Genomic DNA, 27,017 nt, shown 5'->3' with positions numbered 1-27,017 from the left:
GCTATCATCAGGAGGTTTGGGGTGCAGTGTCACCAATATGCAGATGACACGCAGCTCTACCTCTCGTTCAAATCTTCACCAAGGTTGGCCGTAGAATCCCTGTCCAAATGTCTGGAGATGGTGAGTGGCTGGATGGGGAGGAATAAGCTGAAGCTGAACCCTGACAAGACCGAGGTACTTTTGGTGGGAGACAAGAGGAGGCTGGGGGATGTTGACCTGGTGTTGAATGGGGTACGGCTACCCTTGAAAGACCAGGTCCGCAGCCTGGGGGTCATTTTGGACTCCCAGCTGTCCATGGAGGCTCAGGTGTCAGCTGTGAGCCGGACAGCGCTGTATCAACTCCATCTGATATGGCAGCTGCGCCCCTTCCTTCCCGACCATCTGCTCCCATCGGTAGTACATGCCCTGGTCTCCTCTCGTTTAGACTACTGTAACGTGCTCTACGTGGGGTTACCCTTGAAGACGGTTCGGAAACTGCAGCTGGTACAGAATGCGGCGGCTCACCTGATTAAAGGCAGCCACCGGCGAGATCACATCACTCCAGTGCTGAAGGAGTTGCACTGGTTACCAGTTGTTTTCCGGGCCAAATTCAAGGTGTTGGTTTTGACCTTTAAAACCCTATATTCCGGCCCAGCCTATCTTAAGGAGCGCCTCCAGCAGCACCAGACAGGCCGCTTAACAAGATCAGCCTCGGATGGCCTTCTCTCTTCCCATCAGCCAGGACAGCTAGACTGGTGGGGACGAGGGAGAGGGCCTTTTCTGTGGTGGCCCCCACTCTGTGGAACTCCCTCCCTAGGGAACTCCGTCATGCCCCCTCTTAAATGAGCTTCCGTCGAGCATTAAAAACGTGGTTGTTCAGGCAGGCATTTGGGGTGGGTTAGGGTATTTTAGAAAATGTATTTTATTGTAGAATTTTATTGTTTTAAACTGTTTTATTGTATGTTGTACATCGCCCAGAGTGGCTGGGTGACCAGCCAGATGGGCGATTAATAAATTTAATAATAATAATAATAATAGTAGTAATAATAATGCTGTTAACTTCCTTCAGGAAATTATCATGTCATGTGGAGAAATATACATTTCAAAACAAGTGCCCACATAATGTTGAGCTCTTTGCAGAGTTGAGGGCTAGGAACCTGACTTGAAAGCAAGCAAGTGACCCAGTATTGCTTAGAACTCCAATGACTGGGTTCGCACAACATGCTAACTCAAACTCTGTGGTTGAGTGTGGGTTATTGTTGAAACTTGGGTTAGTGTGTTGTCAGAACCCAGGACATTTTTCCACAGGGAGAATAACCATGCAGCGTGACTTATTTTTCTTGACGAAGCCACCTTGAGAACCCATGGTTTGTTGATGGTTAACAAGCACCCTGCAGAAAATGTCCTGGGTTCAGATGATACACTAACCCATATTTCAACAAACAACCCACAGTTCAACAACAATCCACACTCAACCTCTGAGCATGGGTTAGCATGTTGTGTGAACAGCCCCAATACGTTTAGGCATGAATTGGGGCACGATCCAAGAGATCTTGGCCCAGAATTGCACCTTGCGGTATTGCCTCTTTCCTTTGCACCAACAACCCTGAAAGAGGGTGCAACCAGCAGTGTGGAGAAAGCTGCTAGCTGGATGAAGGTGTCCCCAAATCTCTCCTGCTGCAGGGGAAATCCAGCACGTTTTGGATTAAGAACCAACAGTGTTGTCATTTTCCTCCCCTTTTAAGGATGAAGAATGCTTACGGCCTGGCGAAGCGACCGACCTGAGTTTCCTAGAAAAGTTGGAGGAGAAAGTAGGAGACCATGCCCACTTCTTGACGTATGCACCTGCGCTTTGTAACCTTCTCTAGAGGAGACAGACCTTCCTCCCAGGCACCCTTGGCCTACTTGGCACACCTGTGGGGGGCCCTCTTGTGCCAAATGGTCATCCAGAGCTCCACTGGCCTGACCCTAATGGCTGAGGTACTTGGCCCTGGCTGAAACATCAGTGCAGCGACCCACCCGGAAAGCTTTTCTCTCTCCTGTTTCTCTCTCCAGCCGAAAGCTTGCTGACCAGAAGACACGAAAATCCATTGACTGGATGGACTTCCGTCTCCTTCACTATGCCGGGGAGGTAACCTATTGCACAGTAGGTGAGAGATGGTAGCTTACTCCGAGGGTGCCCACTCCAGGGCGTGTGCTTGACATGTGACAAAATCTTGGCCAGAGCCTCTGAACTAGCCGAGTGGCACACGTGCCATCCAGCGCGGTCCTCCGTGTGCTGAATTTCCAAAACTATTTTGGGTGGTGGGTGATTGGATGCAGCCTCAGAGTTCCCAGCTCAGAGGGAGATCAGGCTGAGAATATCAGCTTTGAACAACGCTGGATTTCAGAAACAGTCGCTTCTTTGTTTCTTTGAGCCAACCCCTGTAGGCAGCAGTTTGGATCCAGCAGTCAGAGCGTTGGAAGCTCCAGGCCCAAATTCTGCCTGCCATGGACTTGTGGCGTCGGCCGGTGGAGGCTGGTGGCGCCAATGTCCGTGGGGCAGAGAATCCGCTCTGGGTTCCAGTCAGAACTCTAAAGATGCTATCCAAGGTGCGAAGCCTATAGACATCTGACTGGTTCTGAATGAAACCTGGAGCGGATTCCCTGCCCCACTGACATCAGAGCCACCTGTCCGGAACTGGAATGGATCTGAGCATGTGGAGATGTCTGGCAACTCAGATTCAGAATCTGAATGGGAACAGCGAGAACAGAGGGAGACCCCCTCCCTGGTGAGCCCAGATATGGCAAGACTGTCTTCCCAGGACCTTGACACACAGATGGCCCAGCCTGAAGACCCCCGCTTTCCTCCACCATGAGAACCCAGGTTTCGGAGGAGGAGGGCGAGAGGCGTGACTTGAGGGATGCCAGGGTCCGTTGCAGAGCGAAGCAGGAAAAGCGAGGGGCAGGGCTCAGATGCTCCGCCAGGTTGGCCACTCATGGAAGCCAATGCAGGAGGGCGCCACCCCAAGGGAGGGGCTTCCCTGCGAAGCATGTCTGGCCGAGACGTTCATGCCCAGACTGCTGGCAACTCCTCTAACTTCCACTTCATCTCCCGTATTGACATTCGTAGACATGGGGACTGGCTGTTTCATTGTGGTCTGAGAGTTTCTTAGAATCTGCATTTCTAAAGAAGCTTGTTGTGTACTAATAAAGTGGTGTTCGCCGGAAGCCTTGTTTCCTGGAGTGTGTTGCGAAGGGAGAGGACGGAGGGATGTGACACCACCAGCCCCCACTGGTGTAGGCTCTGGGATTGGTCACTGTCTTTGGGCCTCAGATCCCCCATTAGTTCTATAAAATGTCATGAGAAGAACTCAGTGTGTGTGCATAAAAATGCAGAAGAGGGGATGCCCGCTGCAACCTTTTAGAACAGGGGTGCTGAACCTCAAACCTATGGGCCGCATGTGGGCCTCCAGGTTCCCCAGAAGGCCATGCCCCTCCCCCTGGCCCCTCCCCTTTAGTTACTAGTGTTGGCTGAGTCCCTGGCAGTAAGAGCTTTAAGCCCTTTTATGCCGGTCCCTTTTGTTGTTTTGGTCCCGCCCCCTTTTGCCTTCAGGCCCGGCCACCTCTGGAATGCGGCCCCCGAGAGCTTTCCCGAAATAGAATTCGGCCATTGAGCTGAAAGAGGCTCAGCACCCCTGCTCGAGAACCAAAATCCAAAGTTAACCAACATGTCCAGAGGAAGGAGGAGCAGGATCCTGACCTCCGTGCCGTGACAATCCTGGGATTCTGGTTGTCTGCGCCAGGTTTAGAGCCGCAGGTTCAGTGTTTGCTTCCTCAGGTCATCTTCCCATCTGCTGAGAAGAGTTTTTTCTCTCCTACTTTTTCAGCATTTTCTTTAACTGTATCCCGACCCCCTTTTTTTCTTTTCTCAGGCTTTTTGGAGAAAAATAATGACCTGCTGTACCGGAACCTCAAAGAGGTACAAACATGTTATATTGATTTGCTTGGGCTTCTGTCCTACCTTATTCCTGAGACTCGGGGTGGTAGTATGCTAATTAAATAGCAACATAGAAATGCATACTCACCTATACGTTTAAATACATAAACCCAGGCAATGACATCATTTCATGCAAAACAAAGGATGTTTTAGGGGTCTAATGAATGGTCTGGGAACAGCAGATGCTCCATGATTGAAACTAAACAAGTCTACAGACCTGATCAGTAATCTGGAGGGGAGGCAGCTGAAAGCCTCAAGTAAGAGCAGAATATCATAGAATCATAGAGTTGGGAGGCAACTCAGAGATCATCCAGTCCACCCCCTGCGCAATGCAGGATGCAGCTACAACATCCCTGGCAGACAGCCATGCAGCCACTGCCTAAATACCGCCAGCGAAGGAGAGCCACTGGCTCCCGAGGCAGAGTCTGTTCCACTGCTGCACAGCTCTCACTCTTAAGAAGTTTCTCCTACTGTTTACCCCAAAGCTGCTTCCCTGCAATTTCCACCCATTCCTTCAGTGTGGTGCCAAGAACTGGACACGTTACTCTAGATGAGGCCTGACCAGCACAGAGCAAAATATACCTACAATAAATAGATAATTCAAGAAGGACCTTTTAGGTGGGGGCTGCCCGTTGTGATAATTCCAGCTACTTGAGGGGGGAATCCACTACCCACTTTGCCTCCTGATGCTGCAGAGATGCCCACGTTTTTCTCCAGATGTCCACGATCTTTGAAAGAGGTGCATTTCCCTCCTTCCTGGGCCCCAGGCATTTCTAGAAGTTATATCCCTGTGCCAGAAAGGTTCTGGCATTCTGGAAAATGTAATAACACAATGGACACGGACAGAAGGAGAGGTGGAAGGATTACGGGGGTGGCAGCTTTGGGAAATGGAGGTTTTTGAATAAATGTTGAAAGGTGGAGCATGCGTGATCTGACTTCCTCAGGGACCTCGCTTTTTCCTGTTTGTTCCAGGTGCTGTGCAAGTCCAAAAATGGCATCCTCAGAGAATGTTTCCACCTGTCGGAGCTGGACAACCGGAAAAGGCCTGAGACAGTGAGTTCCATCTCCTAAATGTGAGCCGATGCGTCAGGGGAGAGCTCTTGAAACGGCTTAGGTCAGCTTCAAGGAGCCTAGCAAAACATTCACATTTTACAGGAAAGGTGGGAAGATTTTTTATTTTAATTGGCATGTCCCTATAGTCCTGCAATGGGAAACCTTTTTCAGCTTGACAACTGTGTTCCCTTGTGGCTAAACTTCTGGGTGTGAAAGCAAAAGGGTGTGTGGGAGCACAGCAAATGTGGTTACGGCCACCCCACTCTCTCTCATAGACACATTTGCACGCTCACGCTCTCTCTCACACCTACACACCCACACTCATTCATACACATCAACATCCTCTGTACATTTCATATGTATCCGTATACAGCCAATTGTTTTAGATATATGCATGTCTCTGTGTGTGCTGTCTGTTTATGTGTTTGTATGTAAATGGTTTTTATAACATATTTTAAAGTTTTTAATCTTTGTAAACTGCCCAGAGAGCTTCAGCTATTAGGCAGTATAGAAATGTAATAAATGAAATGAAATACATAAACACACACACACGCATGTTCTCTCTTGTGCACACAGACACATCCGTGTGCGCATGCTCTCTCTCTCTCTCTCTCTCTCTCTCTCTCTCTCTCTCACGCATGCACACACCATGAAACAAGTAGGCCTGACAAAGTATCCCACTGGTACCAATGGAAAGCAGTTTTCAAGCCTAGTTTCCAGTGGATTTGGGGAGGGGTTGCAGCTTGTGGGGAAGGAAGGGTTAATCTTTCCCTGCCTCACTCTGCCCTCCTTCCCAAAAATTTCCCTGCCCCCATGTGCAATTAAACTTGGAAAAAGCCTCCCATTGGTGCCAATGGCAGTTTCCCCTAAAGCATAATTGCTGGAGATGGGGTTGAGGATGGAAGTCTAGGAGCCAGGTCTTCCTTATCCTGGTGCCCTCCATATATGTTAGACTTCAACCCCCATCATGACTGAGGATGGTGGGAGTTGTAGTCCAACACACTTGTTGGGCACCGGGCTTGGCCAGGCTGGTATTGCTGTGCTTCCCAAGCTGTTCTCTCTGTAACAGTGTGAGCGGAGCTGTTTTGGTCCGTGCAGGTTGCGACCCAGTTCAAGACGAGCCTGGCCAGCTTGATAGACATCCTCATGTCCAAGGAGCCATCCTACATCAGGTGCATTAAACCCAACGATGACAAAGAATCTGGTAAGGGTACCTAACAAACACAGGGCTGTACTTTGCTTTGATATTTTGGGTTCTTGTTTGTCACAATGTGGGTTTCCAAAGCAGCTTCTAGAATCCATAAAATCCAGGCTTCCTTTGAAGGGCACAGATAAAATAACTAAACTTTCTAGCCCTCATGGAAGAATTAGAAAACATGCAGACAAAAACCTAGGGTGGGCTTTCTTCCTGGATCTACAGTGAGCACAAATCCATGGGTTAGATGTGCATCCTGTGGGCGCTGAGATATTCCTAGCTGTGTGATCTCTGCTGACTATACAGCCAGTCACACAACCAAGCTCTGCGGCGTGATGAAGGCTGGTGCGCTTGCTGGGTTGTGCGTGCAGGGGGGGTCATGAGTGGGATCACGGGGGAGCCCCAGGCGGTCCTGTGTCACTCCATTTGCGACTTAAGAGGTACTTTGTGGTTTATTTCTTCTTGGTTCTTTCTGCATTAATTCTGCTGCATTAATTCTGTCGTAGGGCCATTAGTTCATATAGTGCAGGACTGTGTATTCCAGGGGTTGGCAACATCTGGGGGTTAGCAACATCTGGGGGTTGGGAGGCCACATTGCCCCCCAGGGCCTGCACCCCCTCCCCGCCACTACGTTTGCTGCTGCCGCTGAATTTCCCACCACAAAGAATTGAAACGAACTTCTCACCCACTGCACCAGCCAAATTCAGTAGGCACAACTGTTCCCAGCATGGGGAGGAGCGTGGTCTCCCTGCCTGCCACAGAGCTGTTAAAGATGAGGAGCCTGTCAGAAAAAAGAGGTGGCAGCCCTATTCAGCACGGACATGGTGGCGTTCACAGGGAAACCCAGACTTTCGGAGATGAGCGCGCAAAGCCCTGGGCCCTGATGGACGAATCGGTCAGTTTCGGTTTCTCCCGCATCCGATTTTTTTAAAATCTCAGGTTCTTTTAAGGCGCCATCCCATGCACGTTTAGACAGCGTGCTGGGAGTTGCTGGCCTTTTTCCTGTCTAAACGTGCGTAGGATGGCACCCTTGGTCCCGTATGGAGAAGGTTGCGAATGTTGGTGAATTAGCCTCAAAACCGAACCAAACTGAAATTCTCCTCAGCCTCTTGAGCGCAGTGTGGCTTGTCTCCTGCAGACAAATTTGACGACTCCTTGATAAGGCACCAGGTGAAGTACCTGGGACTGATGGAGCACCTGCGGGTGAGGCGAGCCGGATTCGCTTACCGTCGGAAGTATGAGCACTTCCTGCAAAGGTGAGGCTGACGCGCCGCACGCGCCGCTGCCTTGTTGTTGCTGTGATGAGTGATGAGTGATGAATCCTCAGTCAAAGAGGCTCCCAGGGTAGCTGACCTATAATCAGTGAAACCAGACAGTCAGTTGTCCGCAGGCTTACGATGTAGATTGGGGGTGGGCAACCTGCAGCCCTCCAGATGTTTTGGCCTGCGGTTCCCATCAGCCCCAGCCAGCACAGCCAATGGTGAGAGATCATGGGAGCCATAGGCCGAAACTTCTGGAGGGCCACAAGTTGCCCACCCTGATCTAAAAAAAAGCACGACGCACAAGGAAGAGGGAGGAAAGAGCATGGCTGCTGGGGAATGCTGAGAATTGTACAACTTCTTTCTGTCTAAAGCGGCATAGGATTGCGCTGTGAATCTTTAACAACTTTGAACGTGTTAATTCACCTGTATTTATGACCTGGCTGTTGTGCAGTGAGCCCCCAGCCCCAGCCCCTCGCCACTGCACATCTGGCCGCTGCTCTTGCTTCCAGATACCCGTCCAGTACTGGGAACATGGGAAACAATCCCATTTTAGGGTCATGTAAGCCACCCTTCTCCAACCTAGGGCCCTCCAGATGTTTTGGATGCCAACTCCCATCAACCCCAGCCCACATGGCCAAGGGTCAGGAATGCTGGGAGTTGTGGTCCAAAACATCTGGAAGTCGCCAGGCCGGGGAAGGTGGATGTCGGCATTCATTTCTGCACGTGGGAGGAGCACATTTGAGAACGTTGTCCTTCCCGTTCACTTCCACTCTCACTGTTGCGGACGGCATTTCGGGACAGTAAGAAGCGGCCTGAGTCTGGGTCAGACCCATCCAGCCCAGTACGGTCAACACTGACCTGCAGCAGCGGCGCTCCAGGGCTTCAGGCCGGAGATTTTCCAGCCCTGCCTGGAGATGCCGGGGACCGAACCTGCCTAAGACCTTTTACATGCAGCGCATGAGTGCTCTACCACTGGGCTATGGTTTGTCCCCGAAAACTAAGGTAAGGCGCCAGCCCTCATGGTTCTGGATAAAGGCCTGACTTAAACAGGAAGATGGGAAGCCTCCTCATCTTGAGTCAGACCCTCGTAGCCCAGTGTTGCCACATGGTGCTCCAGGGTTTCCGGCAGGGGTTTTTCTTGCCCTACTTGAGATGCCGGAGATCAAACCTGGGGCTCTGTCCACTGAGCTACGGCCCCTCCCACCACTCTAGGCCTTGCGTAGGACACATCTCTCTTGTGCCCCTGATTTGTCTGTCTGTTCTTTAGGTATAAGTCCCTGTGCCCGGATACTTGGCCTCACTGGAGAGGGTCAGCTGCCAAGGGAGTGGAGAAGCTCATAAAACATATCGGCTACAAGCCGGAAGAGTATAAAATGGGAAGGTAAAACCCCCAGCGTCAATACTTGGAACCAGTTTATACCGACACTCTGTGTGTACCCTCAACAGTGTTGTAAGACGCCAGGGCTCACAGGGTTAAGGCACTGGGACTCTTTTATCAGCAGGACATCATCTGCTGCCCCGCAGACCTCCCTGTTCCTCTGAGCATAGTGGCAATCCTCACAGTAGCTGGGGAGAAATGCATTTTCCCAGCAACAATATCGTGTCCCATGTTGTAATGCACAGTATTTTGGGCTGGCTTGGGCTGAAGTGGGCAGTTATGACCCATTCACTTCACAAAAGATCTGCTCTTGGAGGAGGTGGAAACTGCTAGAACTGGTTTGTTGAAATGGATTGAGACAGCTGCCTGTGTTTTTGCCATCTCCTTGGGGCCGCGGCTGCAGGGGCTGCCACAGTGAGCGTCTGCACTGTGAACTTTACCGTGACACACTGACCCGCAGACTGCAGGACAACCAGAACTCCTATTTGCTCCGCTCTCAAAAGATTCCTTGCAGCACTGGTGTGCGATCTCTGCCTGGAGCTCAGGCAAAAGCCAGACTGCTTCGATTCCTTCCATTTTTCTCTAGAGTTTTAACTAGAGTAGATTTTTAAACATTTGGTGCAGACTTTAACTTAGAGGCAGAGAGGTTTTGCGGTGTTTATTTATTTATTGAACAGAATTTGAAGTATGCTGGATTTGTTTTCTCGGTGAGCTGCTCTGAGCCTTTGGGGCAGGGAGGAGGGGAAGGCACGCAAAAAGTTCCAAGTTAAAAGATAGTACAGGCATCATCCAGCCGAAGTTCAGTCACTTTGATTTCAACGGGAGAGTGAAACACACACACTTCAGTCTCTCCCCCTGAAACCAGAGCAACCGATTTAAAACCAGTTGCCCCTATTCTATTTCATAGAATGTTTTCTCTTGTTCAGGACCAAAATATTCATTCGTTTCCCAAGGACTCTGTTTGCCACTGAAGATGCCTTTGAATACAGAAAACATCGACTAAGTATGTACTTCTGCTGCTTTTGATCATTGGTGCCGATGGAGTTTGTTCTTTTTTTAGTCCCTGCGGTGGGGGGAGGAATTTTTTGGTGCGGGGGGAAGTGGCTGGCTGGGAACGTTTCAACCTCCCCTGCCCACATACGGTTATCGCGATTTGGATCCAGTTCCCACGCGCTTACACCGAGGTAAACAAAATGGTGAGGATCAGCTTTGTGCTACGTACTTAAGCAGTGCTGGCTGTGCATCTGTCTTCTCACCACTGCGGCCCCCAGCTATTCTTGCTCCTCCTCTCCCCCCCCATTGCTGCCACTTTTTGCTTGAGCGGCAGAGAGCCAGTGAACAGGCAGGCGGGGGCATCTCCTGATCCACCTTTTCATCACCTCTGTTGTCTGGGCCAGGCAGGTAAGCCAGGAGGTTGAAACGATGAAGATGAGGATGAAATCCAGGGGGCTCTCGTCAGTGGGCCCCCCCAACCATGCCTACCCTTGCCCCTGTCCCTGGTGGTTCCATATGGACCCATGGCCCGGTTGGAGTCCACCAGGAAAACAGCCTTCAGTGTGGTGGCCCCCTTCCTGTGGAACTCCCTGCCTTCGGAGGTCAGCCAGGCGCCAGCGTAGTGTTGCTTCCGGTGCCTCCTGAAGACGTTGCTATTTTGAGAGGCTTGAGCGTAGCCTCAAGCGTAGCTTGAGCGACCAGCCACTGTTTATTAAATTCAGAATTTGCTTCCTTAAAATGTTTTGCTTATTTTAACATGGTGTTTTATTCTTTGTCTCTGCTGTTCACCTTTCTGAAATTTCTTGGTGTGGGGTGGTGTATAAATATTGTGAATAAATAAATGAATACCCTTGACACCAGCCTGTATCTCCCATGGAGTGTCATTAAGCCCTGAATTGCTTCTAAGCGATACTTTAAACAGGGACTGTCACCTAACGGTATATTTGGGGGAATTAAGTTTATTTCTCTTTCAGTTTCCAGAATACAAGCCAAATACAGAGGATGCCTGGGGAAGAGAGAGTTCCAGAAGATGAGAGAAGCTGGTAAGAAACACTTGTTGGGGAACCAAAAAGGGTCTTGTGAAAAGCTGTGCAAACGCGTGTCTTTCATTAGTATTTAATTTGTTTTGGGGGCAATTGAAATCCAAAATGTCTTAATTCAAATGCTGATTTCTAAAATTCAGTTTCTTGATGCACTTTTTTAAAAACTGAAATGCTGTCTCCAATACTTTCCATCCTGTCCCCACCCCCGCAATAATTAGGTTAATATAATAGCATTCATAAATGGGAATTCTGTTAAACACCGAGACCCCACAGACCTCAAATTAGAATATATAAATTAAATTTCTGCAGGAAGAAGAGCATTACGAGAATATATTTGGGCCCTTTTCTCTTAAATTAATCTTGCTGTTCATCTTAGCTATATTTCCCAAATGAGTCCAGGTTTTCTCTTCAGGACAGGTTAAACCTCAGGTTAGGGTTGGGAAGACCTGGCTCCCTGTGCAGGAACAGGGTTAGGGTAAGGGTAAAGCCTAGCTTGGCCAGACGGACTGAGTGGTCAACCAGGACGGCTTGCCTATGGTCTCTGAGTATGCCGCGTGGATGGGGAGATGTTTCCGTTTCACGTGGGGGTTAGGGTTGGGCCTCAGGTTAGGGTTAGGGTTGGGAAAACCTGGCTCCTTGAGCAGGAACAGGGGCCTTGGTAAAGCCTAGCTTGGCCAGACGGACTGAGTGGTCAACCAGGATGGCTTCTCTGCTGTGTCTGAGTATACCATGTGAATACTCAAACACATTCATGGGAGCCGTGAATGTTCCAGTTTGATGTGAGGGCAGCACTGTCAGTTCTCATGGTCCTGGCTCCCTCTGTTGCTTGTTATCTCTCCTGACTAGAAGTTTATGATCATCGTTTTATGATTTGGAGTTATCCCCATATCTTTCAAAGCATGAATGTGGCTTACAATGAAATATTAAAATGGCCTTAAAATAACTATACTGAAGTAAGCTTAAAGCAGCCATTTTATAAAAGCAGCATCCAAATAAAATAGATCAAAATCTTAAAAGTCTGGGAAGATAAGACGAGTGGGTGCCAGTGCCAGATGAGCATCCCTGGGGAGAGTGTTCCAACGCGATGGCGCCACCACTTGAAAGGCCTTGTCCCCGATACCCACACCTCACAAGGTCGGGGAACTGGAGAAAGGCTTCTGAGAATCATCTCAAATCACAGGGAGGGATGTGTAGAGACAGGCTGTCCTTCAAGTGCCCTGGTCCCAACCCAAGATGGCCTTCAAAGGTCAAACCAGCACGTTGCATGGGGCCCAGAACAGGACTGGGAGCCAATGCAGTTGGTGAAGCGGCCGTGCAGTATGCTCATAACGCCTGGTACTGAGCAGCAGGCAGGCACATTCTGAATTAACAGCAGTTTCCAAAATGTCTCCTGCGGGCAGCCCCATGTATAACACATTACAGAAGTCTAACCTGGGTGTTACCCAGAATGTGGATCGCTGAGGCTGGGCTAAGTTGGTGTCGCTTTGGGTTTGAGCTTATCCAAGGGCTCCTCAGTCAGAATTTTGGACGTGCAGAGGACGATTGCTCCAGTGAGGCGCTGGTCTTTCCCCGCAATGGGAAGCAGCCTGTGAGGGCTGAGTGTGTTCTAGGGCGGTCTCTGTGTGGGCCTTTGACTGCCTCCCAGAACCCTCTGGAACCCGCAGGAAATCCCATGAGAGGTGCTCCGGTTTCTTCAGCAGTGAAGACAGTGGTGGAAATAAAGGTTCTCGGAAGGAAGGAAGGCTAAGAACAGCTGTGTGAGTGATGGGACCGAGCAGACTGCTCTGCTCTCTTCTCTGCTAAGCTTCGTTCTGCTTCAGGGGTGGGGAGCCGCAGCCATCCAAATGTTGCTGGACTCCATCTCCCATTATCCTTGATGCTGGGCCATTCTGGCTGATGGGATTTGGAGTCCAGCATCTGGAGGGCATCAGATCCCCCCCAATCCTACTTGAACCTGCATGTTCACTAATTTTATTGTAGGCTTAAAAGGATAGTTTTGCTATTTGTATGCCCATGAATGCTCCAGATAACGCTTCAGGCCAGGGGTGCCGAACCTCAGGCCCGGCGGTTTCCCCAGAAGCCCCACTCCCTTTCTGCTGACCACCGGTGGTTTCCTGGGTTTGGTGCAGTTTTCCCCCCACTCTAAGTGGTTGAATTGCCTCCCCTAAGGCTCAGCTGCTGGCAGTAGGAGCTTTAAGCTGAAATATGCTGGTCCCTTTTGCTCTTTTGGTCCTGTCCCTTTTGCCTTGAGGCCCGCCCGCTCCTGGAATGCGGCCCCTGAGAGCTTCTCTGAAATGGGATTTGGCCCTCTGGCTGAAAGCAGCCAACCCAGGCTCACACGGGGAGGTGCCGGTGTGGCTAACCAAGTCGTTGTGCCCCAGTTCTGTTGTTTAAAGCAAGCCCTCTTCTGGGGGAGCGTCTGGCTTGCCTCTTCCGTCTCGCTCTGCCCTCTAGCAAAAGGGCCCCCACGGCCGTGTCGTGACTTTCTCTCTCTTGTCTTGCAGCCATCAAGCTGGAGGCCTGCTGGAGAGGGGTCCTGGCACGCAAGCTGGCCAAGAAGAGAATGTGGGCAGTTCAGACCATCCGGAAGTATGTTCTGTGCCACTGCTCTCCCTGGCCCGCCTCCCCTCCCTGTTGCCGTCTTGGCACAGCATCGTGGACCAAGAGGGATGGGAGAGGGGGCCAAGCCTGGGCTGCAGGGCGTGGGGGCTGTGGCCTGAATCACACTCTGCCCCACCCCCCACCAGACACACGGGTTGCAACATTCCTATGCCCCCAAATGTGCACTTATGAACTCAGGCTGGAGGCAGCGGGCTGAAACTGGTCTGTGCCTGAAAGTGCCTGGAACTCCCCACCATGCTGTTTTGGGTTCCATGGTGGAAGCAAAAGCAGAGGGAGGAATGCAAGATACGCATAACAGTGACCCATCATGCAGCCAAACAGCCCAACCACACAATTGACACCCCCTTATCCAGAGCTGCTGCCTGTATCCTTGCCCCCCCTTCTCTCTGTCTGTCTGAAAATGGAACGTGCCCAGATAACAGTGGAACAATGGAAGTTGCAGCAACTTGGGCATCACCAGAAATGAGGGCAAAAGAGGACACAGGGCTTCTTCATAGGGAGCTTTTATCCTGCTATTGAAATTAGTTACAGACGTTGGTGGGTCCTTTAGATGTCGTCGTCAACCTCCAAGGAGTCTCCCGCACTAAATGACCTTGATTCCATTTTTTTTTTTAAGATTGGAGATAGTGAGCTATCAAATTACAGCGCTTGAGTTCCCTGTGAAAAGAGGCAAACCCGCAATAAGAGGAGCTAGACCACAGCGCCATCTAGTGGCTGTCTAATGAAACATGTGGAAGACTCAGATAAGGGGGAGGAAGCACTTGCCAAGGGAGTCCCTCGTGGTCCTGCATTTAAAACGGAAGCAGAAAGCCCCATTTTAAATGCGGGATTTTAGTCTGGTGTAGAGATGCTCTCAGATTGGCGGCACATTTGTATATGGTAATTTATATGTACAGGCGCACATGTAGAAAGAGTTACTATAATTTAAATAGAAATCAGTACATCTGACTTTAGTGGGGAAGACAGTGCCCAGGTGAGCTGTGTGCCTGCGGATTCAGCTCTTCTCCAGCTGCTAACTGGTGGTGGCCCCTGCTGCGTTCCCCCTTTCTTAAGGTTCTTTATCTTTAAACAGGTGTTGGACTAGACAGCCCTTCAGACAGGGGACACCTTCAACGAGAGGACTGTCCTCTGTAAAGTAGAATCATAGAATAACAGGGTTGGAAGGGGCCTACAAGGCCATCGAGTCCAACCCCCTGCTCAATGCAGGAATCCAAGTCAGTAGGCTCATGGCCACCCTACAACGGCCCCGGTCTGGCCGCAACCCTTCTCTGAGGTGTGCTTGGCGTTCTGGGTAAGCTGGCCCTGACGGTGGCCTTTTCCCTTCCGTAGGTACATCAAAGGGTTCATCCACCGGAAGCAGCCCATCAGCGCCGAGAACTTGGACTTTGTGAGGCTTGTGCAGCACACCTACCTCCTGAAGCTGAGGGATCACCTTCCAAGGACCGTCTTGGACAAGCGCTGGCTCCCGCCTCCCGAGATCATGGGACAGGTGAGCAGACCTGCTCATCGGGGGCCTCTCTGTGGAGCCTCCACCATACGGGGCAGTGTGCCACGGAGGGCCACTGGCGGGGGAGCAACGACGGCCGAGGGGGCTCTGACTTCGTGCCCTGCTGGGGGGCTGCCCGGAGGCATCTGGTTGGCTGTGCAGGGAAAATGGCACTAGACTAGATTGGCCTTCTCCCTAATCCAGCTTTTCCAATGTTAGCTGAGGGCTAAACGACAAGCCACATTAAATATGTAGCATGCAGATCACCCTCATGGTTTTTCTTACTTCGGTGTAAGTGCACCCTCAATCTGGATTGAGTCCACTGCAAAAGGGTGGTTTAAGAAGGTTTAACCCCCCCTCCTGCCCTGTGTGTGGGGCCTAAAAAGGTAGGCGGGGAGGGGACTCCATTGGCACCAATAAAGGTTTTTTCTTGTTTTAGCCCTGCATGGGGACAGGGGTCAAATTTAGGTGAGGGAAGCAGCTGGGTGGGAAGGTTTACACCTCCCCCTCCTGTGTGCAGTGGCCCTGATCCAGGCCAGTGCACTGAGAGCTTACATGGAGGCAAAAAGGGGCGTGAGGATCAGCTGCACGCTAGGTAGCGTGTATTTTAGCCCTGAGGAACCTGAGGATGTGCAGATGGGTACGGACCTATACAGCGGGCTTATCATGCCGAGTCAGAGCACTGGTCCGCCCCGCCCCGCACTGTCTGCCCTGGCGGGCAGCAGCCTGCTCCACTGAAGCCTTCCTTGGCCCTGTCGGAGGCCCCTCCACTGGAGCTGCCAGGGATCGAGCCAGAGACCTTCTGCGTGCCAAGCAGGAGTTCTGCCTCCGAGCTAAGGCTCTTCCCATGTCAAACGACGAGCTTTTCCCCCTGCTCAACACAGACGTCGGAGCTCCTTAGGAAGATCTGCACGAGGAACCTCGTCCGGAAATATTGCCGCGGCATCACAGCAGAGAAGAAAGCGCAGGTGACGTCTGGGTTTGAGTTCCCTGCTGCTCAGCCCTTAAAATGAGAGGGCTTTTAAACCTGTTTCTCTGAATCTGAGGCGCATGGTTGGCTGGTTGTTGGGGCTACTCCGTACTGCCCAAAATGCATTCTGCACAGGCGCTGAGGTGTGGGGGACTGGTGGTCCTAGAAGGGCCAAAGTTCTCTATTGCTGTGGAGAACTCTTGTCTCCCTTGCTAAACTCCAACTCCCAGGCATTGCCTGGGCAAAAGCCGTAACAGTTCAACCCAGTAAAAAAACAAAGAATCTTGTGAAACCTTGAAAACAGACAGATTTCCTGTACAGTAAAAGCCAGGCTTCCTCAGCCTGGCATCCTCCAGATCTGTTGGACTACGATTCCCCAAATCCCTAGCCAGCATAGCTGGTAGTTGTAGTCCAATACATCTGGAGTTTGGAGAAGGCTGCTATAAAAGCACCAGCATGCGAAACCTGTGTACTTCTTCAGCCACGTAATTCTGGTGGAGTCCACTGAGACAAATTGAATTACTCCAGAGCAGGTTATGGACCATAACTTTGAGTAGCACAATTCTCTTCCAAGGATGCCCCCAGACGAGGCTTTTATTGAGCCATCACCCTGCCTTGTTCACGAAATTCACGGGGAGTCCAGATGATGACATCTTCCATTTGTAGCTAGGGATGTTGGAGGAATCCACAGCAGAACCAAATGAGTTTGGATTTTTATGAATCCCACCCACAGTTTCTACAGCAGACTGACTTTTCCCCTGTCAGGTGGATGCTGTGGACTTGCGGACTGTTTTTTGAACCTTTGGGAATTTTGCACAAATTTTGTTGTAGAAAAATATGCAACCCCCCCCCCCAAAAAAACTGGCTGACAATGTACATTTCCCCCATAGGCTAAAGTGTGAAAATGTGCATTTTGGGGGGATATGTGACTTTCGTGGATATTTGCGCAAAGTGTGAATTTGCGCAAATTCAGAAACTAAAAAAAATTCCAATTCCATGAATGGGTGGATGATGGAATGAAAGGTGCCTGACAACCCGTGAAACACAGATGGAACGGATTTCACACCATCTGTACATTTGCAGCCCTCCCGCGTTCCCTCCTGCTCCTTCCGTCTTTTTTCTTACCTGAAAATTCTGTTAAGGAGGAAGAGGCGGAATAGCTGAACAAGGCCTTCTCCTGGGTAGCGCTGGGAGGCCTCTGTCTGGAAGCACCTACATGCACCCTAAGCTCTCCAGAGCAGAGACGAGCATCCATCAGCTTGTATCCTGGACCCCTGCGCTGTACTGCTTTAACAGAGGGTGTGTGAGAGAGACAGCATGTGGCATTTCTGCCCATGGAAGCAGGTGGCTGCGATGTCAGTGGGGTGGTGAATCCACTCTGGGTTTCAGTCAGAACCAGTCGGAACTCTACAGGAGCTCTCCAAGGTGCTTTAGAGTTCTGACTGAAATCCGGAGCAGATTCACTGCCCCACTGGCATCAGAGCCACCCGCCTCCACTTTCAGCATGTCGCGTAGATGGTGTCCGGATCTTTCCGCCCCAGAGTAATAACTACAACTTCACGCGTTGCCCTGAAGTGAGCGTCCAGCCTGATTTTCTTCTCAGGAGGGCGTAATCTCTCAATTTACTCCGAAACAGATGGAGGAAAAAGTGGTTGCCAGCGCCATCTTCTGTGGGAAGAAAGCCGGCTATGCGGAGAGCTTGAACAAACCATTTGTGGACACCAGGCTACGTGAGTCCTTGGTCAACGTGTCGAGTGTTTGGCCTCGATATTCAAGAAGGGCGCCCTCCTGGGGTCTGTGCCCATGTACTGGGGTCATTTTTGGAGTCTCTCCTCCAGGTCCCCCCACCAGAAGGTGAAGGAGAGAGGGAGCACCTTCTCAGTGGTGGTGCCCCAGAGAGGCTTGCCTGATGCCAACATAGTTGGGTTGGATCCATGATCTGCCCTCTGCAAGAGGAAGGGACCTTCTGTGAGAAGAAGGGCTTCAGTCATGGGAGGTCCCCCTCCTGCCCACTCCCCAGCAGCATCTCTTGACTCTCTGTGTAGCATTTTCGGGGGGGGGGGCGTGGGAAGGAGGGGGCAGAAAAGTCTAGTTCCGCCTGTGCACTTGAACCTGCTTACATCTGGCTCCGTCCTGTTACCTTTTCAGTGCCAGGCAAAGATGTTTTTGCGCTCTCAGATTTTTTTAATGTCTCGATGACTTTGTTATGTTGTTTGCTTTACTTGCATTTTGTTGTTTTTGCAAACCTGGAAGTTCTGCTGAAGTGAACGGCAGTATCGAAATACCATAGATAAATAAGTACATTCTGGTGTGCTGGAGACGTCCTGGCAGATCGGGCTCCCAGGGATCTCTTGGGGACGTGTCTTGGGGGGCCCCCTCCTTCTGCAGGGAGCTGTGACCACCCTCCTTGCCCCTTTCCTAGGCGAGAGCGATCTCAGTCCCAAAGTCCTGCAGATGATCCGTCACGAGAAAGTGAAGGTAAGGAGGAAGGGCGCGGGGATCCGCCAGTGCGCAGAGTGGCCCTCTGCTGGCATCACGCTGCCCCAGCGTGCCTTGAGAGGTGTGGCCTTAAAGCGGTGCTCTCCCACCGCGGCTTCTCTGCTGCTCCTGAAATCCCTCCTGTGGCGGTTTGCAGTACGTAACCCCGGTGGTGAAGTACGACCGGAACGGCTTCAAGCCCCGAGAGCGGCTGCTTGTTCTGACCCGCGTGGCAGCTTATGTGGTGGACACGGCCAAGATCAAGCAGAAGATCGAGTATGTGGCACTCAAAGGTAGCCTTCGCAGTCAGCAGACGCCCCCCCCCCATGCACTGCCCACCCCACTGCTTCTTTCTTTATTTGCAGCGTTTTTGTTCCGTTCTTCAGCCAAACAAGGGCTCCCAGAGCACTTTACAAAGATTAATCATAAGAGAGCCCTTATCGCTTTCCGTCTTACAATCTAAAAGACATGACACAAGAGGAAAAGGGATTGGGAGGGAGGAGGAAAAAAAAGCAAAACTCAGGCACCAGTTCAAAGTTCCTACAAGAGTTCTTCCTGGCAGGGGAGGGGGAAACAAGCTCCTTGCAGCTATTCCTTCTCTGGCCGATGTGTGGGGGCTACGTTGGCCTCCCCCTTGCCATGATGGTCTTCCTGGGAGGCAGCGGGTGCTGGGTTCTCTGGCTGACGGAGGAGGCCAGAATCTGCCATCCCAAGGAAGTGAGAGTTGAAGCTATTTATTTGTTTGATACATTTATATCCCACCTTTCCTCCGAGGAGCCAAAGGCGGCTTACAAGGTCCTCTTCCTCCTCTCTCCTCACCACAACACTGCGAGGCAGGTTAGGCTGACAGTCAGGGAGTGGCCCAAAGTCACCCAGTGAGCTTCATGGCCGAGTGGGGACTAGAACCCAGGTCTCCCAAGTCCCAACACTCTCACCACTTTACCACACTGGTCCTCCTAAGCAGAATCGGCTGGTTCTCCCACACCAGCCCATCCTGCACACCAGCAAAGCTACGCCTTTGCATTCTGGGACTGAGTCCTTCCAGAACACGAATAACTGGATGGGGAATCTTGCTGTGGTACTGGGGGAACCTCTTTCCTCTGGGGCGCCTTGCTCTATTTTCAACATTTTAATATTGCAGAATTTTAAAATATATTTTTAAAAATTTGATGTATTTTTCAAGTGAATGGATTTGTTTTTGTTGGTTTGCTGATTGAAGAGTTATTGTTTTTAATTTGCATTTTAGTGTCCAATGGTATGATATAGGATTTATTAGTTTGTTTTTAATGTTGAATACACCACCCTGCGATCCCTTGTGGATGAAGCACAGTTTATATATTTTTAAAAATAAATCACTCAGTATTCTGCAGGTAGTCAGGCTGCTGTCAATCTGGCAGAGCTGGATCAGAAACAAGCATTTTTTTTACCAAATTAACTGGAGCACATCTAGGAACATTGGTCTAGGGAGCAGAGGCTCCAGGAGGGAGAAACAGATGAGCCCAGGCTTTTCCCAGAAAAAGGGGCTTTATGGGTGAAGTAAAATAAAAGGCAAATTGCAGAAGGCTGCCTGAGGAGGACTGTCCAATGGGATGACGAAGAGATTTGTCCTTGCACTCTGTCAATATGAGAGGGTCATAGTTCATCTAGGGCTGAACGGCCTGCCCCCCCGCCCCCAAAATGACCACCCAGAGAATGACAAGTGCTGGTCATACAATGCTGACAGCTAGGCGTTGGCCTTCCATGGCCCATGGGTCTAATGTTGTTTCCCGCAGCATCCTTTCCTCCTTTCTTTAAAAAAACACATTTCATAGTTCTGGGGGCGGGCAGCTGGGCATGAACAGGAATACAGATGCTCATGTACTATTTTTACTTTAAATGTAGATGATCCTTTTCTACAACAAAATGGTGTTTATCCCCAAGTCAACGTATTTAGCATTTCGTAGAGGAAAAGCACATTTTATTCCCGTAGCCATGATGGAGTTGTGACTTACGTTAGTCCAACTTGCAAAACTGCAAGCTTTCGAAGTATTCTTTCATTTTTATCAGGGTTGGCAAACTGTCTTTTATTTTTTGCTCTGTCCCATCACAAATGCAGAAGCACCATTCAGTGGTGGCGGGTGGAGAAATGTTAGTTGTGTGCTTTGCATGGCCACCTAAAAGGGCAGCGGGTGGGGGGCGGGGGCGGCATAAGGCGGTTAAATCCAGGGTCTAAAATTCACTACTGTGAGAGGGGAGGGGAAGTAGAGATCCTCAAAACTTAAAATTATGTCCAAACTCGTGGTGTGCCATTCTGCCTGAAATACAGAAGTACTCTAGTGAACACCTTCATTTTGCATTCTTTCTCCAAGGCATTTCCACCAGCAGCCTGAGTGACAGTATCTTAGTCATTCATGTTCCAGAAGATAATAAACAGGAGAAGGTAACAGAATTCCACTTTGCCTTCCATGAGTGTGTGTGTGTGTGTGTGTGTGTGTGTGAACTGCCACAGCCTAGCAACAACCTGATGGCAGAGAAGCGTTCAAGAATTTTATTTCTTGCGGGTTCACTTTGAAGCTGAGGCTGTTACTCAACTAAAAAGCTCCTCGTTGATCAATTGCATTACTTTTAATTTGTTCATTGATTAAATCTGCATATGTCAGCATGGCTGACTGGGGAATGCTGGGAGTTGTAGGACTTTTTCCTGTCTAAACCGGCATAAGATTGTGCCTTAAATTGGTGAACCCATTAGATGTCCCAGCCCTGTTTTAAACATTGACCCATAAGCAGGGTTCAGTTTGCGTTAAGGCTCAGCTTTGTAAACCGCTCTTAAATGCTAGTGTGCTATGGCGACAGAATGCTTCTGGGAATGCACAGAGCGCAATCACCACTGTGCATAGCTCGATCTCCCACACCAAGCATTAGGGTGCTGTGGTGTCCAGGTCAAAGGATGGTGTGAAGCAGTGTCTGGGAAGTCTGCCGTTCAAATCTCATCGTAGCCACAAACACAGCCAGTGGCTTGAAGCCGCTATGCTCTCAGCGCCCTCTCTGCAGTTTGGGGATAATAGTACCGTCCCATCTTATAGGAGCATTGTAAAGATTACTGAGAAAATATGTTCAGAAAAGAAGTATGGAAATATTTAGCAGGATTGTGTCGTTTCCAGGTGGCTGTTACCCCAATACATTATTTATCTCCTCCTATTGAAAGATATGCTGGGAATTTTGGAGGCAGCTGTTCTAAACTCAATGGTTAAAAAGACGGCATCCGTCTCCCTGGACTCAGAGCACACCCTGACCCGCCCTTCACTTTCTGAAGACAAGCTCTTCCTTTCCCCCTGTGGCCTGAGAATGCTACCAAAAATGACCCGACCTCCTTTCTTGCTTCCAGGGCGATGCCATTTTGCAGTGCGAGCACCTTTTTGAGACTGTCACAAAACTCTGCATGCTGGCCAATAAACAGGACGCTGTTGCGGTGGTCCAGGGAAGGTGAGTCCCTCCTGACGCTGCTGCCTTGGCGTTTGCAAGTCAACGAAACCTTTGCGCGCGTGTTTTCAACACTGCCCAATCTATGGCCATAGGAGGCAGAGGACTCCTGTAAGGTCTCAAGGCCTGCATTTCACACCCCATCTTTTAAATGGGAATTAAAATTCAGGTGCGTGTTTTGAGTCGCTGTTTGTACTCCACACTTTTACTCCCTTCTGCCCCTATATCCAGCCTCTGTGCTCAGAGGCAGAACGCCACAGAATACAGGTGGCTTCGGTGTGCAACCACGGGAGAGGACAACTGCATCCGGGTCCTGCTTGTGGGCTTCTTGGATGGGGTACTTTGGTCTAATCCAACAGGGCTCTGACAGTGGAGGCTGGTGGCTCCAGTGTCAGTGGGGCAGTGAACCTGCTCCTTGTTTCAGTCAGAACCCTAAAGGAGCTGTCCAAGATGCAAAGCTATCCAAGGCTCTGACTGGTTCTGACTGAAACCTGGAGCGGATGCACTGCCCCACTGACATCAGAGCCACCAGCCTCCACTGGGCTCTTATAGTTTTATTTGATGAATTAAGCAATCAACCAAGAAACTGCACAAAACCCAAGAAACCACCAAAAGATCTGGGGGCGAGGGACCCCCAGGTGGATTGGGAGCCCATACTGGCTGGATTTTGACCCTGGGCCTGTGGTTCTGCACCGCACGCCCGGTGTAATCTTTGGTGTGCTTGTCTATTTTGTAGCCTCCAGTTCCAAATCAGTCTGGGGAAAGAAGGAACCATGGTTTTCACCACTGGCCGGGAGCCTCAGATCTACAAAGCCAAAAATGGACAGCTGACCGTGGTAAGTCCCAGTACCTTGTAACAGCCACAGAGGGAGAGGGAACCTGCCCCCCGTTTTCCAGCAGCAAAAGGAAGACACTAAAGGGAAGCTACTGTTCAGGAAGGACTTCGCTCGAATGACTAGTACAAATCTCCCCTGTTGTAGTGAGTTTAAACACTGCAGCTGTTTTGCCATTCAGGGGATGGGGGTGGGGGGAAACCCCAATGGATGAACATGGCAAGTAAGTGGCTAGAATAATGAATAACCAACTTTTGTAACCAAGAGGAATCCTGCTGCAGAGGTAGATAGACCCATCCTCCATGAATGTGTGTGTGTTTTGAAGCCAGCTACGTTAAGACGCCCCCTCCTCATCTTGGTATTTTGGTGGGGATGCCTTCTGCTCGGCTGGGGCTCCTAAATGAGCAAGGAACTTGGTGAAGGAAACTACCTTCCAGAATTTGTAATAGGGCCTTCTGGGTGGGGGCACCCCAGCTGTGGAAAGCTCTAGCCCTGGAGGTGAGTGGCACCAACATTGGTCAGCTTTCAGCACTAGGTGGAAACAATAACTTTTTAACTGGCCTGTTGATTAGGTGGGTGGGACTATGTATTATGAGGTTGTTGATGGGTCATGTTTGATACTGACCAGTTGCCGTGCAGGTTTATTGGTTTAATTATGGTATGTTGTGTATTGTTCACTCTGCATTCAGGAAGGATATTGAAATGCATCTTTTTAACTTAGCTTTTTAAATTGTTATAGTTTCGAGGTTGTTTTTAATGTTTTACTATGTTTATATTGGTTTATCATTCTTGTTTTTCGAATGGTTGTAAACCGTCTTGGTAGCTTTCAGAAAGGCAGTTTAGAAATGCAATAAATAAATAAATAAATAAATAAGAACAAATATTGTCTTGGCTGCTTTCAGAAAGGCAGTTTAGAAATGCAAGAAATAAATAATAAATAATAAATATTGAGTCCCACCCTGGGATCATTTTGTGATGACGGGCGGACTATATAGTTCATAAACAAACAAACCCTAGAACTGACCTTTCTATGTTTAAATCCAAAAGGTATCAACCAAAATAAAGTCGTGATGGAAACACGAGTTCTCATTATGCCTGTTACCACACCTGCTTGGAAAAGAAAGTGACCCAACCCACCACCTGTATGGAGAAGAGAAGCAGCATCCATAGAGCTACCAGAATTCGGATCTTTACAAGGAGCATTCTGATGCCATAGGACTGTTGGAGTTGAGCCCCACCTGCATTTTAAGTCTATCCTGGTTCTTTTTTTAAAGCAATACCACAAAGACGCAAACTGTTTAGCTGTTAATAAATACCCCATTACTGCTTGTATAAACACCCCCACAACTGATGTAAATTAGGGCTGTATTTCCGTCGTAACTTGCCTCTGGAACTAAGTTGACAGTGACTTGAAGAGCTATGGTGGAAGGAGTCATGCTCCGTGCCGAGAGATTGAGCAGAATTCTTTTCACAAGCATTCTGGACAATCTTGAACAGGGGCCAGCCACCTGTCCCTGAGAGCAGGGTAGTAATAACTGTCCTCCATTTTGCCAGCTGCCCTTTAGAAATGGAAGTTGAGATTCCCACTTTGGGGGCCAGCTCCTGTGCAGCAGCAGAAGATCCTGCTCCTTGCATCGTGCCCCCGCCTTCCTCTCTGTAGTAGTGACATGTGATGTGTTGAAAAATTAAAAAGGATGAAGGGAAAACTGGATTTGAATGGCCTTGTATCTCCAATGAGGTTGCGGGCCCAGTTAAGTCTCCACTGCAGCCTTGCTCAACCTGGCACTCTCCAGATGCGTTGCATGGCAACGCCCACCATTTCCACTGGCTGGGAACAATGGGAGTTGTAGTCCAACCCATCTGGAAGGAATCAGGTTGGGGAAAGCTGCTCCACGTAGTTCTGTCTGAAGACCAAGCAAGTTATTTTCTAGAGCAATGGTTCTGGGGAACCTTAAGTACTTATCAGGGGTTCCCCAATGAGGAGATGGGTGCATTGCAGACAGAATGCCCTGCAAGCTGGCATGGGGTGAGTGTGTTCGACTGAGGGCGCCGTGAGTGGGCATCCCCAGAACATAACCCACCGTCCTCCGTGCCATGCAGGGGGTCTCAGGAGACCAGGCCCTGGAGATGGGAGGTTTTGAAGACCACCTTTATCTCACGAAGCCGTTCCTGTAGAGAAGATGACAGCAGTTTTCTGTGCTGCCCCACTGTGCCGGCTGATTCACATGTTTCTCACCTAATGCCCGCTGTTACCAAGTGGAGGCTCACATGTGTGAATGCCGACTGAACAGAAGTGTAATAGCACTTCAGGTACAAAGCTCTACCAGTGCTGAATTTTACATCATGCGGGGATGGAACAGCGGGTCTGAACCAGGCTTAAATGGCGACTGGCTCCTTGTGCAATCTGCCAAAGAAACCAAGGGTCTGCTTGAGTGTTATGAGCCTGTACTTGCTTCCTGCATGCAAGCCCCCACCCCCCACCTAAAACCAACCTCTCACTCCAGCTTTCCTTTGTGAAAGCAGTTGGCTAAAAGAGTGAGCTGCTTGTGCACGATCAAAGGAAGGAGCTGATACAAGTGGGAAATAGGAAACATCTCTAATTTATTTTGCATATTTTTCACATCTGTGTAAAATACATAACACATACATCAACGTAAGAACCCAGCTAGAGCCACGGGGAAGCATTTGGGCACAGAAGGCTGCCCTGCACAGCTGGAATGAGTCAGCTGCAAGAAGGCGGGAAAGGGGCTTGCTGTTGCTTAAAAGCTATCGACAGACCAGAAAAACAGAGAAGGGCTGCTCTTACAGTGCTTGCGGCTTAAGTGGCAGAGCCAGACGGGCAAGGCAACAGACTACCCCGAAGCCACGCTGGAACGGGGGGGGGGGGGGGGCAGGCGGAGTGGCGTGTTCCCTTGACCAAAGCTGGTATGAAGATAATTTCTAAGCTTGCTGCACATTTAATCTGAGAGGGCAGCCTAAAAACAGGATGTGCACCTGACTGCCCCCTTCCTACACACACTTCATGGGGAGGCACCTTCAGGAATTCGACAAAGAATGAGACAATAGATAAAATGGGCTACCCCAAGCCTTCCCCAACCTGGTGCCCTCCAGCTGTGCTGGACTACAACTCCCAGCACCCCTCAGTCAGGGAGCTGTGGTCCAACACATCTAGAGGCTATCAGGTTGGAGAAGGCTGGACTAGCAAATGTTCTTATGCCAGGTTCTGGGGCTCCCTTCCAAAACTCACCCATCACAGTCTAGGAGTGCAGGATGGAGGAGGAAGAGGAGGGCGTGGAACACCACTAGGGTTACACCAGCCGGGCCTCAGCAAACAGGGCTGTTTGTTCCTGACATCTGGCTCACGCGCGACAGTTTGCGGCTTACAGGTTCACATGTTTCTGAGTTCTGTTGTTATAAGCTTGGGAATTCTGAAGCTTATGTAGATGGGCTAAGCTGTTACCCTGCTTTGTGCCATGAGCAAAAGCTGAGCTGTGGAAGGTGACAGGTACAGTGGGGTTCTGGGGAACACTGCTTTGCAGATCCAGGTTGGAGAGGGTTCAATAGGCCACCCAGGCTGTGGCCCCCATGAAACACTGGGAGCAAGGGTCCACCTTTGGGCTGCAGCAGACGAGAAAGTCTCTAGTCTGCACAGCTCTGAGGCAGCTCCTGCTACATCTGCAGGTTTAACCAATTAAAATTACCACGGGACCTTATTTGCATTATCATACCCCGCTGTCATGAAACTCTCTTGCTTGCTCGCACATACAGAACAATGCCACTCTCTCCTCCTTGCGGTCTCCCTACCCTTCTTGACCCTTTCAGGGTTCAGCAGCAAGGAGAGCAACTTCCTATAAGCACACTCTCAGCTCCTATAAACATGCACAAAGAGCCCAGCCCTCCTACCGTAGAGCATTGCAGAGGCATGGAAAGAGGAAGGCGACTGCACCCTACCCCTTCCTCTGGAGCTAAAAGCGCACGCGCTTTGCTCGTTTCCAAACCCGTGAGCTAAAATACTGGCAGTGCAGCCACAGGGAGGAGACCTTCAGGGAGACGTCACATGAACTCATTCAGTTCACAGCGTTAGATGGCTAAAGGGTGTGGGGGATTGCCTCCCTTAATGCTCAGTTCTGAGCAACCCATCTTAGACGTTCATACGCATCTTACACACCTAGCAGGCTCAGCTGTCCTGATCCAGAACTGGACTGCAAACAACAGCCAGGCAGCCTCATCTAGGAACTGGAGCTCTGCATGCACTGGCTGTCTCCTCCTCTCCCTACACACATGGAA

The 27,017-nt window shown here is 50.1% G+C and overlaps 1 protein-coding gene across 5 annotated transcripts in view; it reads left to right on the top strand.

The window, feature by feature from the left end:
• Positions 1-24,440, top strand: part of MYO1H (myosin IH) — a 70,494-nt gene extending 46,054 nt beyond the window's left edge. For 3 of the 5 annotated variants that reach the window (XM_084820169.1, XM_084820168.1, XM_084820170.1), the window contains exons 14-32: positions 1,725-1,816; positions 2,035-2,129; positions 3,894-3,940; positions 4,931-5,011; positions 6,110-6,215; positions 7,345-7,462; positions 8,736-8,849; positions 9,773-9,849; positions 10,814-10,882; positions 13,387-13,471; positions 14,834-14,993; positions 15,875-15,958; positions 17,597-17,690; positions 18,383-18,438; positions 18,596-18,731; positions 20,787-20,857; positions 21,803-21,900; positions 22,634-22,733; positions 23,778-24,440. In XM_084820169.1, coding sequence (XP_084676295.1) covers positions 1,725-1,816; positions 2,035-2,129; positions 3,894-3,940; positions 4,931-5,011; positions 6,110-6,215; positions 7,345-7,462; positions 8,736-8,849; positions 9,773-9,849; positions 10,814-10,882; positions 13,387-13,471; positions 14,834-14,993; positions 15,875-15,958; positions 17,597-17,690; positions 18,383-18,438; positions 18,596-18,731; positions 20,787-20,857; positions 21,803-21,900; positions 22,634-22,733; positions 23,778-23,801 — 1,707 coding nt within the window. In that variant the 3' untranslated portion in view covers positions 23,802-24,440. The remainder of the gene's footprint in view (positions 1-1,724; positions 1,817-2,034; positions 2,130-3,893; positions 3,941-4,930; positions 5,012-6,109; positions 6,216-7,344; positions 7,463-8,735; positions 8,850-9,772; positions 9,850-10,813; positions 10,883-13,386; positions 13,472-14,833; positions 14,994-15,874; positions 15,959-17,596; positions 17,691-18,382; positions 18,439-18,595; positions 18,732-20,786; positions 20,858-21,802; positions 21,901-22,633; positions 22,734-23,777) is intronic. The other 2 variants (XM_084820171.1, XM_084820172.1) reach the window with 1 other exon arrangement.
• The last annotated feature ends 2,577 nt before the right edge of the window (positions 24,441-27,017 follow it).

The sequence above is a fragment of the Heloderma suspectum genome, chromosome 13 (genome assembly GCF_057233095.1).
Source record: "Heloderma suspectum isolate Gila_16-S chromosome 13, 16-S_ref, whole genome shotgun sequence".
NCBI classification, from domain to species: Eukaryota; Metazoa; Chordata; class Lepidosauria; order Squamata; family Helodermatidae; genus Heloderma; species Heloderma suspectum.
The sequence above is the reverse complement of the archived record's forward strand: the minus strand, read 5'-3'. Positions and strand labels throughout refer to the sequence as shown.